This window comes from Oncorhynchus gorbuscha, linkage group LG16, assembly GCF_021184085.1.
Source record: "Oncorhynchus gorbuscha isolate QuinsamMale2020 ecotype Even-year linkage group LG16, OgorEven_v1.0, whole genome shotgun sequence".
In the NCBI taxonomy this organism is placed as follows: Eukaryota; Metazoa; Chordata; class Actinopteri; order Salmoniformes; family Salmonidae; genus Oncorhynchus; species Oncorhynchus gorbuscha.
The window spans coordinates 38654800-38671081 of NC_060188.1; the positions used below are offsets into that span (position 1 = coordinate 38654800).

General features: G+C 45.0%; 1 protein-coding gene across 1 annotated transcript in view; it reads left to right on the forward strand.

Moving 5' to 3' along the window:
- Positions 1–16282, forward strand: part of ppp2r2bb (protein phosphatase 2, regulatory subunit B, beta b) — a 60537-nt gene that overhangs the window by 29738 nt on the left and 14517 nt on the right. Inside the window, exons 2-4 of the mRNA XM_046306577.1 lie at positions 9652–9749; positions 12736–12901; positions 13542–13654. Of these exons, the coding sequence (XP_046162533.1) occupies positions 9652–9749; positions 12736–12901; positions 13542–13654 (377 nt within the window). The remainder of the gene's footprint in view (positions 1–9651; positions 9750–12735; positions 12902–13541; positions 13655–16282) is intronic.

Below are 16282 nucleotides of genomic sequence, written 5' to 3' on the forward strand. Positions count from 1 at the left end.
TGTGGTGGTAAATAGCCGGCTACAAAAAAACATAGATGAAAACTCTTGGTAGATAGTGTGGTCTACGGTCTATCATGAGGTACTCTACCTCAGGGCAGCAATACCTCGAGACTACCTTAGTATTAGACATTGTGCACCAGCTGTTATTGACAAATAGACACACACCTCTATCCCTCGTCTTACAGGACGGAGCTGTTCTATCCTGCCGATGTACAGAACACCCAGCCAACTGTATATTATTTGTGTTGTTCAGTCACGACTCTGTGTAAAATAAGATATTACAGTTTTTAATGTCCCATTGGTAGGATAGTCTCATGCAGTGATTGCATGCAAAATATCACAATTGGTTAGAAGCCTTTAAAACGGCAGCCATTCCCTCTGGCGCCATTCTTTCTTTCTAATGTAGGGAATAGGGTGCCATTTGGGATGCAGGGTTATAGTGTGATGAAGAGAGATGTACATTACAGTATGTGGCCAACCTGTCAGCAGTATGGATGTCCTTAACATCAGGGACAGGACAGGATAGAGACGGATAGGATGTATAGAGACCGATTTAGAAAGAGACAGACAGGACACAGACAGAACAGAGACACACGGGATAGAGACAGACAAGATAGAGACAGACAGGGCTAGCCAGGACAGGAGAGCCACTGACCGCTTACGTGTGGATAAACACTTTGTTCTCTCCTGTCTCATTAAGCCTATTGGATCCAACACAATTCACAAATGAGGCCCGTTATGTAACACACAAATAGGAACGTTAACAAGGTCGTTCAGCTGTCAATCTGTTGTCTCATCAACCTATCTGATGATCATCTATAACACACCAAATCTAATTTTGGATTTCGAGCATAGCTGACAACATATCATTCCATACTGCAGTATTTTCTATATGTATGTACTATATATATGTGGAAGGGGTAGGGGGGGGGGTTTAGTGTATATGATTATGAAGCAGTAGTGAAGATGCAGTGCGCTGTTGCCAGTTCAAAGCCTAAGAACAAAGTCCTCCCAGCCTATGCTCCTCATACAGCCCCTGCTAGTCTAGGAGGGGGTCGTCATGGAAACCTCCTAAAATTCCCCCAACACACACAGACAACATGGAGGTGCACTAGGGTAAAAAAATATAACCCAGTCTTCTTTCTTTTTCACCCTCCCTCCAGTATGGAGCGATTTCAGTGCCAACAGAAATTGTATTTTAATTGTATCATTTTTAATTTGTATTAGGATATTTGAATGTAATATTGTTTTATGTTTAATTCACAAATTTGAATCATTGAATTCATAAATTGAACTTGTATTTCATGATTTGAAACTAAAGCGAATGAATATTGCATTACAATTTAAAATACAATTTCAATTGAATTCAAATTCAATATTTGTATATTCAGCTTAAATATGATAGATATTGCATTCATGGTCTGTGTATCAAGTCTACAAACCATCAATTCAAGTTCATCAAAGTTTAATATATTTAATTTCTCAGATGCATTCAGATTCAGTTCTTTAAATTCAGATTCAAAACCCCCGAGACCACGTCCTGGTACTATGCCAGCCAGGAAAGTTAGAGGAGAACAGATAGAATCAAACTCTCAGTGGTCAACAGAAGCTTCTGCTGGTTTCTGAAGCCAATGTGGCATGTTGAATTTATTTCCCTACTATGGATTTGGCTTTAGTGTTTGAACCACTTTAGCGATAAGCTATTATGACCCCATTCCCAAAAGCTAAGATTCTCTGGAGCATTCATTTGCTTTCTGCTCCCATGTGTGATGATCACAGGCTCCGTTAGGAGTGTCACAAAAACAGCAATTTGGCCACTAATATAGATGTTTCCTAGCCAACTTTTCAGAATAGCCCTGTCATAGCCCTTCTAAGGATAGCCTTTCCACCCCCTATTTTATCTTGCTCTTGTGACTGACTGGGTTCGAACCAGGTCTCCTGAATGCCACAAGGCTGTTAGACCTCTTAGATTAGCACATAGGCATTAGTCCCCCCCCCCCCCCCCATATAACAGACTGGGTTCGAAATCAAGCCTACAGCACAACAACCCTTTCTGTGGCAAACAGAAGCAGAAAAATCTGTGCACCTACTTTAATACACCCATCCAAGTCACAGGACCAATGTCTAGGCATTTAGCGCAACAGGCTAACACAGTCTTAACCCAGTCAGTCACATGTTAACCTTATAATGACTACCCTTGCTGGAGACATGAGACCAGGGGCCGACTGGGACCAAAAATCGGCCCTGGCATTTCTAACACACCAGCCCATTCTTATGTCCAGGCCCCTTCGCCGGCCCATTCTTTTCCTCCAGGCCCCCACACTGACCCATTATTTCCCTTGAGGCCCCCCACTATTATAATTTTGTGCAAAAAAACAAACAAGTTTGACAGGCCCACTGGGCTAAAAATGGACCAGCCCATCTGGCATTTGCCCGAAATTCCAGATGGCCAGCCTGATGTCAAACTAGCACATCTTCAGGTCTCAGGGTAGGTTCTCATCACATAAGCATTGATCACCTAAACTTGCTGGATCTTGAAGACTTGTACTCGCTAAGCAGGCAGCGTGGCGTCCTTTACAATGGTGCAACTGGACTCGAATCTACAGTTGCACTGGTACAATCGCTGAAGTTGCTGTGGAGTGGACTAAAGGGGTGAATGTCGCAGATGGGGATCTTTGAAACTCACTCATCAGCAATGTTCCCTTTCTTTAGGCACTGAGCAAATGTCTGGTCTGCTGAGCGCAAACTTGAACGTTGTGAAAATGATGTGCATCTTCTGGCACACGTTGACTGTGAACACTGAGGCTATACACGCTTTAAGGAACAGTTTTAACAGTGGACAAGTAGGCTACGATGGCTATTTGATCATAAATGTAGGCCAACCAGAGTGGCCTACCATCAAAATCGATGGAGAAAATGCATCCCATAACATTTTAAAATGGAAACAGCTGCTCTATCATTCAGCCTACAGTAGCAACTAATGTGTGGTACCACGTTCAATGTAGTCCTACATTCTGTGAGACTTTTGGGAAAAAATATGCAGGGCTTGACATTAATGTGTTTATCCACTTGTCCTTCAGACAAGGAGGTGACTTAAAATGTGTTGTTTGTGCAAGAAATCACTTTACGAAATGAAGTTAATTATTATTCCCATACCATTTATTACAGAGAATCAGACAAATTATGCTACCTTCTGCATATTGGCTACTTAGCTTATTCAAGCCTGTCTTAAAAATACAACACTGCCTCTTTAAGACAGAAAAAAATTATCATTACCTGACTCGCTTTTCAATGATGGCTAGAAATGAACACGTTTTGTACTCTTGAAGGAAGCAACTATTCCCCCATTGCTGACTAGAAATGAGCTATAACTGGGCTAATAACTCACTTACTAGCAAAGAACATTAACAAATGTGCACACGTGGCTTAATGCAGCTCTCGCTTTGATCTCAAAGCAAGCGCATCTACCATAGCCACGGGAAGTAATGGTGCTGAGGGTGCTGGAGCACCCCCTGAAAAATCTGAATAAATATATATATATATATTTAAATATATATATAATATATAAGTAGTGCACTGGGGTTTTAATTGTCCTGTATTAGCCGGACCGCGTCTGCAATGCGGGCAAAAACTCCCCACCCCCCTGTTGACCAAACATCTATATTAGTGGCTAATATTGGCAATTCCCACAGTAAAGTGAAACTTTGATAGTGTTAACTAAAGGGGAAAACTAGAAGTTGAGTGAAGTTCAATCTCTTGCATCTCTGTGCTGGCTGATATTTATTTTGTGTGGCAGTCCTGGGGGAGCTGCGTGCCAGCGCATAGCTTACAGGAAACATTGCTCATCAGCCTGAAGTGTTGCTCCTTGCGCAATTGAAGACGGCCTTTTTTTAAATAGAGGGGTGGGTTGGAATGAGGGCAGTCCAGTGTGGGCAGTCAGGAGGGCAGTCCGGTGTGTTTGCGAGGCAGAGGTCCTGAGTTTGAGTCTCGGTAACAAGGTGAATCGGAGGGAAGCGGTACTCCTTAATCAAGCAGTGTGTCATCCTTTACATGAACTTCCTGAACTTATCCCTATAGGCTTTAGCTAAGTGGACTAACACAGCCTTGTGACATGCAGCAGACCTGGTTCAAACCCAGTCAGTCACAAGAGCAAGATTAAATTGGGGGTGGAAAGGCTATCCTTAGAAGTCCTTTACAGTGGTTTTTGTTTACCACAGTGAGCTTTGGATTCTATGACAAGGCATTTCAACTACAGTTGAATTTGGAAGTTTACATACACTTAGGTTGGAGTCATTAATACTATTTTTTTCAGCCACTACACAAATTTCTTGTTAACAGACTTAAGTTTTGGCAAGTCGGTTGGACATCTACCTTGTGCATGACACAAGTCATTTTTCCAACAATTGTTTACAGACAGATTATTTCACATATAATTCACAGTATCACAAAAATTCCAGAAAATGATGTCGTGGCTTTAGAAGCTTCTGATAGGCTAATTGACATCATTTGAGTCAATTGGAGGTGTACCTGGGGATGTATTTCAAGGCCTACTTTCAAACTCAGTGTCTCTTTGCTTGACATCATGGGAAAATCTAAAGAAATCAGCCAAGACCCCAGAAAAATAATTGTAGACCTCCACAAGTCTGGTTCATCCTTGAGAGCATTTTCCAAACACCTGAAGGTACCACGTTCATCTGTACAAACAATAGTATGCAAGTATAAACACCATGGGACCACACAGATGTCATACTGCCCAGGAAGGAGACGCGTTCTGTCTCCTAGAGATGAACATACTTTGGTGCGAAAAGTACAAATCAATCCCAGAACAACAGCAAAGGAACTTGTGATGATGCTGGAGGCCATAAAAAAGCCAGACTACGGTTTCCAACTGCACATGGGGACAAAGATCATACTTTTTGGAGAAATGTCCTCTGGTCTGATGAAACAAAATTAGAACTGTTTGCCCATAATGACCATCGTTATGTTTGGAGGGAAAAATGGGAGGCTTGCAAGCTGAAGAGCACCATCCCTACCGTGAAGCACGGGGGTGGCAGCATCGTGTTATGGCGGTTTGGCTGCAGCAGGGACTGGTGCACTTCACAAAATAGATGGCTTATGAGGGAGGAAAATTATGTGGATATATTGAAGCAACATCTCAAGACATCAGTCAGGAAGTTAAAGCTTGGTCGCAAGTGTGTCTTCCAATTGGACAATGACCCCAAGCATACTTCCAAAGTTGTGGCAAAATAGCTTAAGGACAATAAAGTCAAGGTATTGGAGTGGCCATCACAAAGCCCTGACCTCAGTCCTATAGAAAATTTGTGGGCAGAACTGAAAAAGCGTTTGCGAGCAAGGAGGCCTACAAACCTGACTCAGTTACACCAGCTCTATCAGGAGGAATGGGCCAAAATTCATCCAACTTATTGTGGGAGCTTGTGGAAGGCTACCCGAAATGTTTGACCCAAGTTAAACAATTTAAAGGCAAATACTATTTGAGTGTATGTAAACTTCTGACCTACTTGAAATGTGATGATTGAAATAAAAGCTGAAATAAATCATTCTCTCTGACATTTCACATTCTTAAAATAATGTGGTGATCCTAACTGACCTAAGACAGGGAATTTTTACTAGGATTAAATGTCAGGAATTGTGAAAAACTGTGTTTAAATGTATTTGGCTAAGGTGTATGTAAACATCTGACTTCAACTGTATATTCTTACGCGGGGCACATTTTGTGACACTCCCTTCTAACGCAGCCTGTGATTATCATAGAGTGATGGACGTCACCCACGTCCAGGCTCCAGAGAGTTTTAGCTTTCAGGAATGGGCTCATAGTAGCTCATAGCCAAAACGGTTCAAATGTCAGGGCCAAATGAATTGTTTTCAGAAACCGCCAGAAGTTTCTGTTTACCACAGTGGGCTTTGGATTCTATCAGTTCTCTTCCACCTTTCCTGGCTGGCAAAGGACCAGGATGTTGTCTCTGGTTTTGAATCTGAATTTAGAGAACTGAATTGGAAAACTGAATCTGAATGCGACTGAGAAGTGGAATATATGAAACTTTGATACACTTGAAATTATAGCTTGTTAACTTGATGCACAGACAATTAATGCAATATCTATCATATTGAAAATTAATATATAAATATTGAGCTTGAATATTCAATTAAATGGAAATTAAATGTTAAAGCTGACTGTAATATTCATTCAATTCAGTTTCAAATCAGGAAATACAAGTTCAGCATTACAATATCAAAAATATGACATTTAAATTAAAAATGATGGAATTCAAATAAAATGTATGTTGGTACTGAAATCGCTCCATACTCCCTTCCCTGTTTCTCTCACACTCTCTCTCTCTCTCTCTCTCTCTCTCTCTCTCTCTCTCTCTCTCTCTCTCTCTCTCTCTCTCTCTCTCTCTCTCTCTCTTTTAATCACACAAAAAAACACATCTATCTCTTTTCCTTTCATTCCATCTCTTTCTCGTTCTATCCCTCTCTATTTCTGACATGCTTCTCCTGGGAACAAAATATAATTATTTAAAAGCCTGGTCTTGTTTGTTTGCTTGTTTTAATGTTAATTATTCAAATCCGGACCGAGCGTTGTCGGTAAAAGCACTCTGTTCGCGAGTGTGTGGGAGTGTGTATGTGTGCGAGGGACTCATCTCTTCAGGTCTGAAGAGAGTTTCGAACAATACAAATATACCTGCGAATGAGAGAGCGAGCCACAGCCCACCTGGCAGAGTATGTACCCGTATCTCTGAGAGGATTGCATAGCAACAGTGTACCCAGGCACAGCCTCTAAAACAGATGCATCTGCTAGAGGAAGACCAGGGAAGATGTGTCAAAGGTAGGAATCAATCGACCACAATCTGCTTGAGGGGAAAACTCATGATCGACTCCTTTGTTTTTCAGATGAAAACAAACTATTTCCATTCTAGGCATGCCAGTTGAATTCTCTTAACCTCACACTGCTAGAACCAGCTCGAGATAGATATTCTACTTGATACATCTCAGTTCTGGATGTCCTGACCTGAATCAATGTTTTGTGCGTTCAGTCGACAGGTCATGTGAGGTAGCCAGGTGTGTCATGTCATTTTTGTTGTGTGTGACGTGGGCGGAAGGGAACCTACAGGGTTAGATAAGGAGACAGAGACGGAGAGGATACTCGCCCGCCTTGGATAGACTGTGTGTTTGGGCTGAGGACAGTTATGCATAATAGACACACAGATCCTCCATTTAGAAGCAAATCCCCCTCCGCTGGCAGGGCAGGGCAGAGCTTACTGCTGCAGCATACATAAACACCCAGCAGCACATAGACAGCAATACAGGCTCTTTGTCTTCTTCGAGGTTGCCAAATTGTACGGTCGAGTCAAGAGCGGGGCGTGGAGTACGAGACACTTGAGAGGCTGTTAATGCGTACAGTGAGCTGTATTGGGGCTGTGGTGGCACTGATACGGCAGGCTGTTTACACAGACAGGCAGAGGGGAGAGCATTCGTTCCCTAAGTTCCATGGTGGTGTCGCAGTTCTTCCACGCTCCCTAGTGAGGGGTTGCTTTAATTAAACATCCCCGATTGCCCTACTTTCCTCTGTGGCTGTGTGGGTTAAGATAGTCCTCGTCACACCGCAAGACAGCCAACAATGGCAGCTTCCTTTGCCATTTCTCTAAGCCCCTAGAATGCAGACGGGTTATCTGGATCTGCGCACCACCTACAGTGATGCTGCTCAATGAGACGTTTGTGTCGTACACACACATTTGTCTGTTTGTGTTGTCCTCGGTGTAGTTTGTGTATGTTCCTCAGAGATGCAACACCAGTAATTCTGTACCATCGTCAACGGTTGGATGCCTGGCCACCCTGTTGGGGTCTGTAAAGACAGACATTGCTCTTCCGTCTCTATATATGAACATGAGGGTGAGCATCTATCTACCATCTCTAATATTGTAGGAGGAGGGTGTGGGGTGGCTCCTTTGTAATGCAATTTCACTGTCAACCACATGAATGGAGTGTTCCGAGTGTGCGACGGATGGACCAGAAATGTCATTTGTATCTGATCTGATGTGATTGAGTTGTGGAGGCATATTGCGGAGGCTTCCCTGCCACAGAGAGAAGCAGCAGGCTGTAATTCTCCAGGTCCACCATACCGTGTTATTGTCGAGATCTGGCGTGTGTCGGGGAGATGTGTGAGAGGGTTTTGCATATGAATGGGGTGGTGACAGACAGTATGGGGGCAAGGGGCAGGGGGGTGCTACTGATGGCCTAGCGAGGGGGCTGTAGCATTGTGAGTGGCCCAGGCTGTTGTTGTAGTGGTGGCCCAGGCCTTTCATCAGCCCTGAGATGAGCTAGTGGCACACATAATTGATCCGATACATGGACACGCTATCTGAGCAGGCCTTTCTGCCTCGGAGAGAGCAGGCCTTCAAAGACTTGAGGAGCACATCAACTGCAGGGGCGTGAAAATAGACCGCTTGAATGCCTTGAAGAATCAGGGTACGTTTTTTAACTCTGCCTCTTGACCCGCCTACACTAGACAGTATATACAAAAGTATGTGGACACCCCTTCAAATGAGTGGTTTCGGCAATTTCAGCCACACCCATTGCTGACAGGTGTATAAAATCAAGCACACAGCCATGCAATTTCCATAGACAAACATTGTCAGTAGATTGGCCTTACTGAAAAAATCAGTGACTTTCAACGTGGCACCGTCATAGGATGCCACGTTTCCAACTTATCAGTTTTTAACATTTCTGCCCTGCTAGAGCTGCCTGTCAACTCTGTGGTGTTATTGTGAAGTGGAAATGTCTAGAAGCAACAATGGCTCAGCCGCAAAGTGGTAGGCCTCACAAGCTTACAGAACGGGACCGCTGAAGCTCATGGCACATAAAAATCGTCTGCAACACTCACTACCAAGTTCCAAACTGCCTCTGGAAGCAAGGTCAGCACATCAACTGTTCGTCGGGAGATTCATGAAATGGGTTTCCATGGCCGAGCAGCCGCACACAAGCCCAAGATCACCATGAGCAATTTCAAGCGTCTTCTTGGGTGGTGCAAAGCTCGACATTGGATTCTAGAGCAGTGGAAACGTGTTCTCTGAAGTGATGCTTCACCATCTGGCAGTCCAACAGACAAATCTGGGCTGTTTTTCATGGTTCAGGCTAGGCCCCTTAGTTACAGTGAAGGGAAATCTTAACGCTACAGCTTACAATGACATTCTAGACAATTATGTGCTTCCAAATTTGTGGCAACAGTTTGCGGAATCCTGTTTCAGCATGACAATGCCCCGTGCACAAAGCGAGGTCCATACAGAATAGTTTGTTGAGATCAGTGTGGAAGAACTTGACTAGCCTGCACAGAGCGCTGACCTCAACCCCAATCAAACACCTTTGGGATTAATTGGAAAGCCGACTGCAAGCCAGGCCTAATCGCCCAACATCAGTGCCCAACCATATACTTATGGTGAAGGTGGTGCATTTCAAGCCATTCACCAATTTAATTTCACATAGCTGGGTCTTGAAAATAGATTTTACGGTTGTCAATGAGGTGAAGGAAACAGAACGTGACTCATTCAGGCACACAGTCGGTGGGCAATGTACTGTATCACTGTATTAAGTATCTCAGTGAGGTAACGTTTCTCTGTGTGTCTTATCTTCCAGCTGACATCATATCCACGGTTGAGTTCAACCCAACTGGAGAGCTGCTGGCAACGGGGGACAAGGGAGGGAGAGTAGTGGTGTTCCAGAGAGAACAGGAGGTAAGACCGGCACGGACCCTCATATTCTCATCATGTCTCTCACATCCTGGCACTCTGTTTTACTATGTCACTAACCCTTTCACATCGAGCTCATAAACCTGCATCTAATGAACCCATATTTTGAACCTTGAATTAAATAACATCACATCGGCACATGCATTACCATTCATAAACGTCCCTTTTTCAGGACCCTGTCTCTCAAAGATCATTCGTAGCAATCCAAATAACTTCACAGATCTTCATTGTAACGGGTTTAAACACTGCTTCCCATGCTTGTTCAATGAACTATAAACAATGAATGAACATGCACCTGTGGAACGGTCGTTAAGACACTAACAGCTTACAGACGGTAGGCAATTAAGGTCACAGCTATGAAAATTCAGGACACTAAAGAGGCCTTTCTGCTGACTCTGAAAAACACCAAAATAAAGATGCCCAGTGTCCCTGCTCATCTGTGTGAATGTGCCTTAGGCATGCCCAAAGAAGACATGAGGACTGCAGATGTGGCCAGAGCAATAAATTGCAATGTCCGTACTGTGAGATGCCTAAGACAGCACTACAGGGAGACAGGATGGACAGCTGATAATCGTCACAGTGGCAGACCACGTGTAACAACACCTGCACAGGATCGGTACATCCGAACATCACACCTGTGGGACAGGTACAGGATGGTAACAACAACTGTTCGAGTTCCACCAGGAACACACAATCCCTCCATCAGTGCTCAGACTGTCCGCAATATGCTGAGAGAGGCTGGACTGAGGGCTTGTAGGCCTGTTGTAAGGCAGGTCCTCACCAACAATTGTTGCCCATAGGCAACAATGTCACCTATGGGCACAAACCCACTGTCGCTGGACCAGACAGGACGGGCAAAAAGTGCTCTTCACTGACGAGTTGCGGTTTTGTCTCACCAGGGATGATGGTCGGATTTGCGGTTAAAGTCCAAGGAATGAGCGTTACACCGAGGCCTGTACTCTGGAGCGGGATCGATTTGGAGGTGGAGGGTCCGTCATGGTCTGAGGCGGTGTGTCACAGCATCATCGGACTGAGCTTGTTGTCATTGCAGGCAATCTCAACGCTGTGCGTTACAGGGAAGACATCCTCCTCCCTCATGTGGTACCCTTCCTGCAGGCTCATCCTGACATGACCCTCCAGCATGACAATGCCACCAGCCATACTGCTCGTTCTGTGCGTGATTTCCTGCAAGACAGGAATGTCGGTGTTCTGCCATGGCCAGCGAAGAGCCTGGATCTCAATCCCATTGAGCACGTCTGGGACCTGTTGGATCGGAGGGAGAGGGCTAGGGCCAGGGCCATTCCCCCCAGAAATGTCCGGGAACTTGCAGGTGCCTTGGTGGAAGAGTGGGGTAACATCTCACAGCAAGAACTGGCAAATCTGGTGCAGTCCATGAGGAGGAGATGCACTGCAGTACTTAATGCAGCTGGTGGTCACATCAGATACTGGCTGTTGCTGTTGCTTTTGATTTTGACCCCCCCTTTGTTCAGGGACACACTATTCCATTTCTGTTAGTCACATGTGTGGAGTCTGTGGAACTTGTTCAGTTTGTGTCTCAGTTGTTGAATCTTGTTATTTTCAAATATTTACACATGTTAAGTTTGCTCAAAGTAAACGCAGTTGACAGTGAGAGGGCGTTTTATTGTTGTTGCTCAGTTTAGATGTTGGTTGGATCTGGAAGAAACAGTGCCAGCGTGTTACAGTAAAGGCTCGCACACATCGCACCGAATGCTGATCTAGCGTTCGTCTGCCGACCGTTCCGCGCACTGTGTTTTAGGGACCACCCACTGTTGACATCTGACTGTCTTCACCCGATTCTACATGTAAAACTGGTGTACACTCGGTTCGCAAATGATGGCTGACACTCTGTTCAGAAATGCCAAGTACTCTCGGCGAGCAAACGCTATTGGTGTGTCTGAGCTCTTACATTCGCTGGGTTACTGTGTTGTTGTAGTTGTAGTAGTTGTAGCAGCAGTAGTAGTAGCAGTAGTACTAGTAGTGGAAGTGTTAAGGGTCTGTGAATGTTTATTCAGTGGTTGTAGGAAGTATTATGGAAAGATTATGGGCTACTCGGGGAGGCCTACCGTCTCCTTTGGAAGCTGGATGAAAGGACTAGACAGCGTCTGAACCTTCTGTCTGGCTGTGAGAAAATATGAACGTCAGGGACTGCATGAGTTCCCCCCCCCTCCTTTCTCCGGTCTTTTCACCTTCCAGCTGATTTCAAGGCGCTCCATAGTATCCGCTAATCCTCACACCAGAGGCGCTTTCCCCCCCTTCCCCTTGCTTCCCCCTGTCTTCACCCCCGCAGAGGGCAAATCTGTTTCCATTAATACCCATCCCTCTTGTTTGGTCATCTGATTTGGCTCTATTGATTCTGAAGCTTCCTGAGGTGAAACCTGACCTGCCATGTTGGCTGAGCTGAGGCTGCTGGGCTGTTATTGAGCGATCTCGCTGGCCCTTACTACAGATCCTGACAGCCTTACAATAGATTTAACCCACTTTTGCCTGATTTCTCATAGTTCTACTCAACAAAAATACCTTATGGAGGCACGAGGTCTGTACTATGTCAGCAGTTATGTCAACCCGTATAATGCCGGAGAGGGATTTTGGTGACTGCTCAACATACTACAGTCCCCATGTTTTGTTTGTTCCTGGGTAGTTCCTGGGTAGTGTGCGTATGGATGCTTGATCTAGAAAGCAGAAACCAGGCCAGCGACACATCTGCTGCTGTGAAAATCTTGGGTTGCTGTTTCCTTACATTTTGTCTATTCAATGCAAATAGGAAAATCCCCAAATTCTCAAATTGTGTTCAATGTACCCCTCTGTATACTCATCCCGCAATATCATTATCTTCTTTTCATTGTCAAGCTTCAAACACTGGATTTTTTTTTTTACATGTCTGAACAGCTGAATAATCCCAGAACATCTGCATATTCTTCCACAAACTCCAACGTTGTCCTTGTTGTTTCAGAGTAAGAACCAGCCCCACAGGAGAGGGGAGTATAATGTTTACAGCACCTTCCAGAGCCACGAGCCTGAGTTTGACTACCTGAAGAGCCTGGAGATCGAGGAGAAGATCAACAAGATCCGCTGGCTGCCTCAACAGAACGCCGCCTACTTCCTCCTCTCCACCAATGGTAAGCCGCACAGCCAGCTTTAGGGAAATCACCATATTTTACTGCTCACTTGTCGATGTTAGTATTTGCTAATGGTTCCATTACCTCCGTTACATCATCTGTTGCATAATACAGCCTATTGATTTTAGCCAAGCAGCTGCTTTATGGGAAAAGTCTTCATGTTAAGTGCCGCAAGAGGCAGGAAGTGGCTCTTCTCAAGTTACATATTCACATATTCATCAGTCGCTCCATTGACCTTTACAATACTGCAGTGCCCCTCCTTTTCACCGTTCACTAAATGTATTAGACGGGGAACTTGCATCAGCAGACAGACTCGTATGAGGGCAGAGCGCTATCTTTGGACATCAGTGGAACAAGCTAGGCTGGCAACAGGAGGCTTTAATCAGGTTAATTGGAGGCTATTGATCTCACTTGATATATCTGCAATCTATTTATGCCATGCCAACCCTCCGCAGTGGCAAGCTTCCAATACTGTAGCAGCACAGCAGATCGAGCCGCACACCACTGAGTCGCCCTCCTCCCCTCCTCAGCGCAGCTAGCTATCTCCCCGAGCCAGATCAGCACAGTGCACCTTTCGTTTAGCCTATCCCTCGTCTGTTGTTGCTCATCCCTCTCTCCCCTCCTCCTCTCCTCCCTGCAGATAAAACAGTGAAGCTGTGGAAGATCAGTGAGCGGGACAAGAGACCGGAGGGCTACAACCTGAAGGACGAGGAAGGGAGGATCCGAGACCCAGCCACCATCACCGCCCTGCGGGTAAGATGCCAACCCATGCCCAACCCCCGGTGTCACCACAGCCTCCGGGGCATCTCTGTGCCCACCCGCCCAGTGCTACACACAGAGGTTGAACACTGATGTCATCCCCCCTCTGGCAACCTGTGTCATTATCGCTCCCTATGGCAGTCTAAGCCTCTATCTCTCCCCCAGTGCCACTGAGGGATTAAAGAAACTCGCCTGGTTTCATATCTTGCCAAATGCACATGTCTGTCAGTGTGAGGGTGTGGAAGGGGTGTTTCTGGCTCTTAGAGGGGAGGGGGGGAGGGTAAGCGGGGGACACCAAGCGCCAATGCTGCTGACTGACCAAACATTAGCCAGGTCCAGTAGTGACCCGTCTGTCTCCACCATCCTGTACCCAGGGGTCAGCATGGGGTCAAATGTCACCCCCATCTCCATGGATACACAGACAGCAGGCTGGGACATGTCTGAATCAACTCTGTTGGTCGCTGTCAGGAGGTAAAGCCATGATAGTAGATTATAGCTGGTGTAAACAGAGGTCTTATGATGGATAGACATTTGTTGTCTTTTCCGTTTATAAACATAAAATGCCTATTTTCATCATCATTGTGTTCCATGAAAGAACCCCCCCCCAGAAGACACATTGGAATTGAATCCTCTCTTTTTCTCCTCCACTCTCATTAAAAAAGAAATATGTAATAGACATGTTTTCCTTCGTTCAAGAGCTCACAAATATCCTATTGATTTAGGAGAGAAGTGAGCGGTGCAGAAACTGTATCAATATTTCGACCCCTGACTCGTGCCAATCATCCCTCTCTCCTCATGCTCTCATTTTCCACTCTGGGCCCAAATTGACCCTTACGCAACACAGCCTTTGGAAATCAATAGAAATCACATTACGGTTGAGAGATGGAATTGTGAAACATCATTGAATGGGATTAAGTTAGTGGGAGGGAGCGACAGTGTTGCAGACTGTGCTTGACTTGGGCAGGAGCTCACCGGAGCTGAGTACCGGCAACTTCAATTTTCTAATGCTTGACCTCCTGTTCCTCTTATAGAATATTAGCTCAAAAGTATTGTGGAGCTTCAGCACCTAAATGTAAGCAGTACTGGCACCCAAAATGAGTACCGGCACCTATTTCATTCCAAGTCAAGCACTGGTTCCAGGACTGGCACAGACTATCCATTATATTGACCAGATACTCTAGTGGCCAACAATGAACATTTACAAAAAAAATGGAAGTCAGTCAGGAGTAGGCAAGATCAGGTGGGATAATTTGAGCCAATAAGAAGGCAGATACGCATGTACAGGCACAACGGTTTCCACGAGTTACCACAGCCACAAAGTCCAGATTGGTTCTATCATAAAAAGTCATGAAAACAGAACATTTATTTTTTTGGTATTAATTTAAGGTTAGGTTTAAAATCATATTTTAAGAAGAGAAATTGTAGAAATAGTTGGGGTGTATGACTTTGGCTGTGGTAACTAGTGACGACCAGGCACAACTCCGATAAATAGTGTATTTTCTCAAAGTTGCCGGGATGTCACTTGTCCTACTTATATCAGTCCACTCGTAACAACCGAATCATTGCGAAACTTCTATTAGATCAAGTAAGCCACACATAGCAAATATGCCAGTCAATTATGTGTTAACCAAATTTGACACTCTATCATTAAACCTTCATACGAAAACTCCTCGCTTGGTGAGTGAAGAAAATGTCTGTCAGTCACTCTGAGAGAAAACACGATGTCACCCATCAGAGAGGAGGCGGGCTGTACTGTCAGTCTGTCCCAGTACCCTGCACCTTACTAACTGACTACATTTAACCCTATGTGGGACCAGTACAGGATAAATGTTATTGAAAATGTCCACTGCTCACTAGCATACCACTGTGTATGCATGCTCTTTGGGTTGAAGGTGGATTTCCCATGCCTCTCCTATCCTGTCTGAACATATCATCCGCTTGGCTTGATTCATGTCCAGGTCTTTCTATTGAGTAATAACTGTGGACCGAAGCAGCTCCTCCCAGCGCTGCCTCATCTGAGAAACAGACATTGATGTATGAGTTAATGACCTCAGCAGTCTCTGCAGCATGCTCCTCCTCCACCTCTCGCTGTGTGATGGTGTGACCGTGCCGGGGCGCTGAGAGACACTCATCATGCTAGCAGACTCATATCTGACAATCATTGGCTGTGCTGCGCTGTGTCTGTGTCTGTATGGCGTTGACAGATGGTTTGTGTTCACTGTCAGACAGATACCCAATAATGGTCAGCCAAGGAGGCGCCCAAGAGTGAATGCACATTAGTGAGCATGTCCCACTCCCTCTCTCTGTCACTAGTTATCACTCTCTCTCTCTCACTATCTCTCTCTCTCTCTCTCTCTCTCTCTCTCTCTCTCTCTCTCTCTCTCTCTCTCTCTCTCTCTCTCTCTCTCTCTCTCTCTCTCTCTCTCTCTAGTTATCACTGTCACTAGTTATCACTGTCACTAGTTATCACTATCTCTCTCTCACTAGTTATCACTAGTTATCACTATCTCTCTCTCACTAGTTATCACTATCTCTCATTACTCCTCTCTTTCTCTTTCTCTCTTCCTCTCTCTCTCTCTCTCTCTCTCTCTCTGTCACTAGTTATCTCTCTCTGTCACTAGT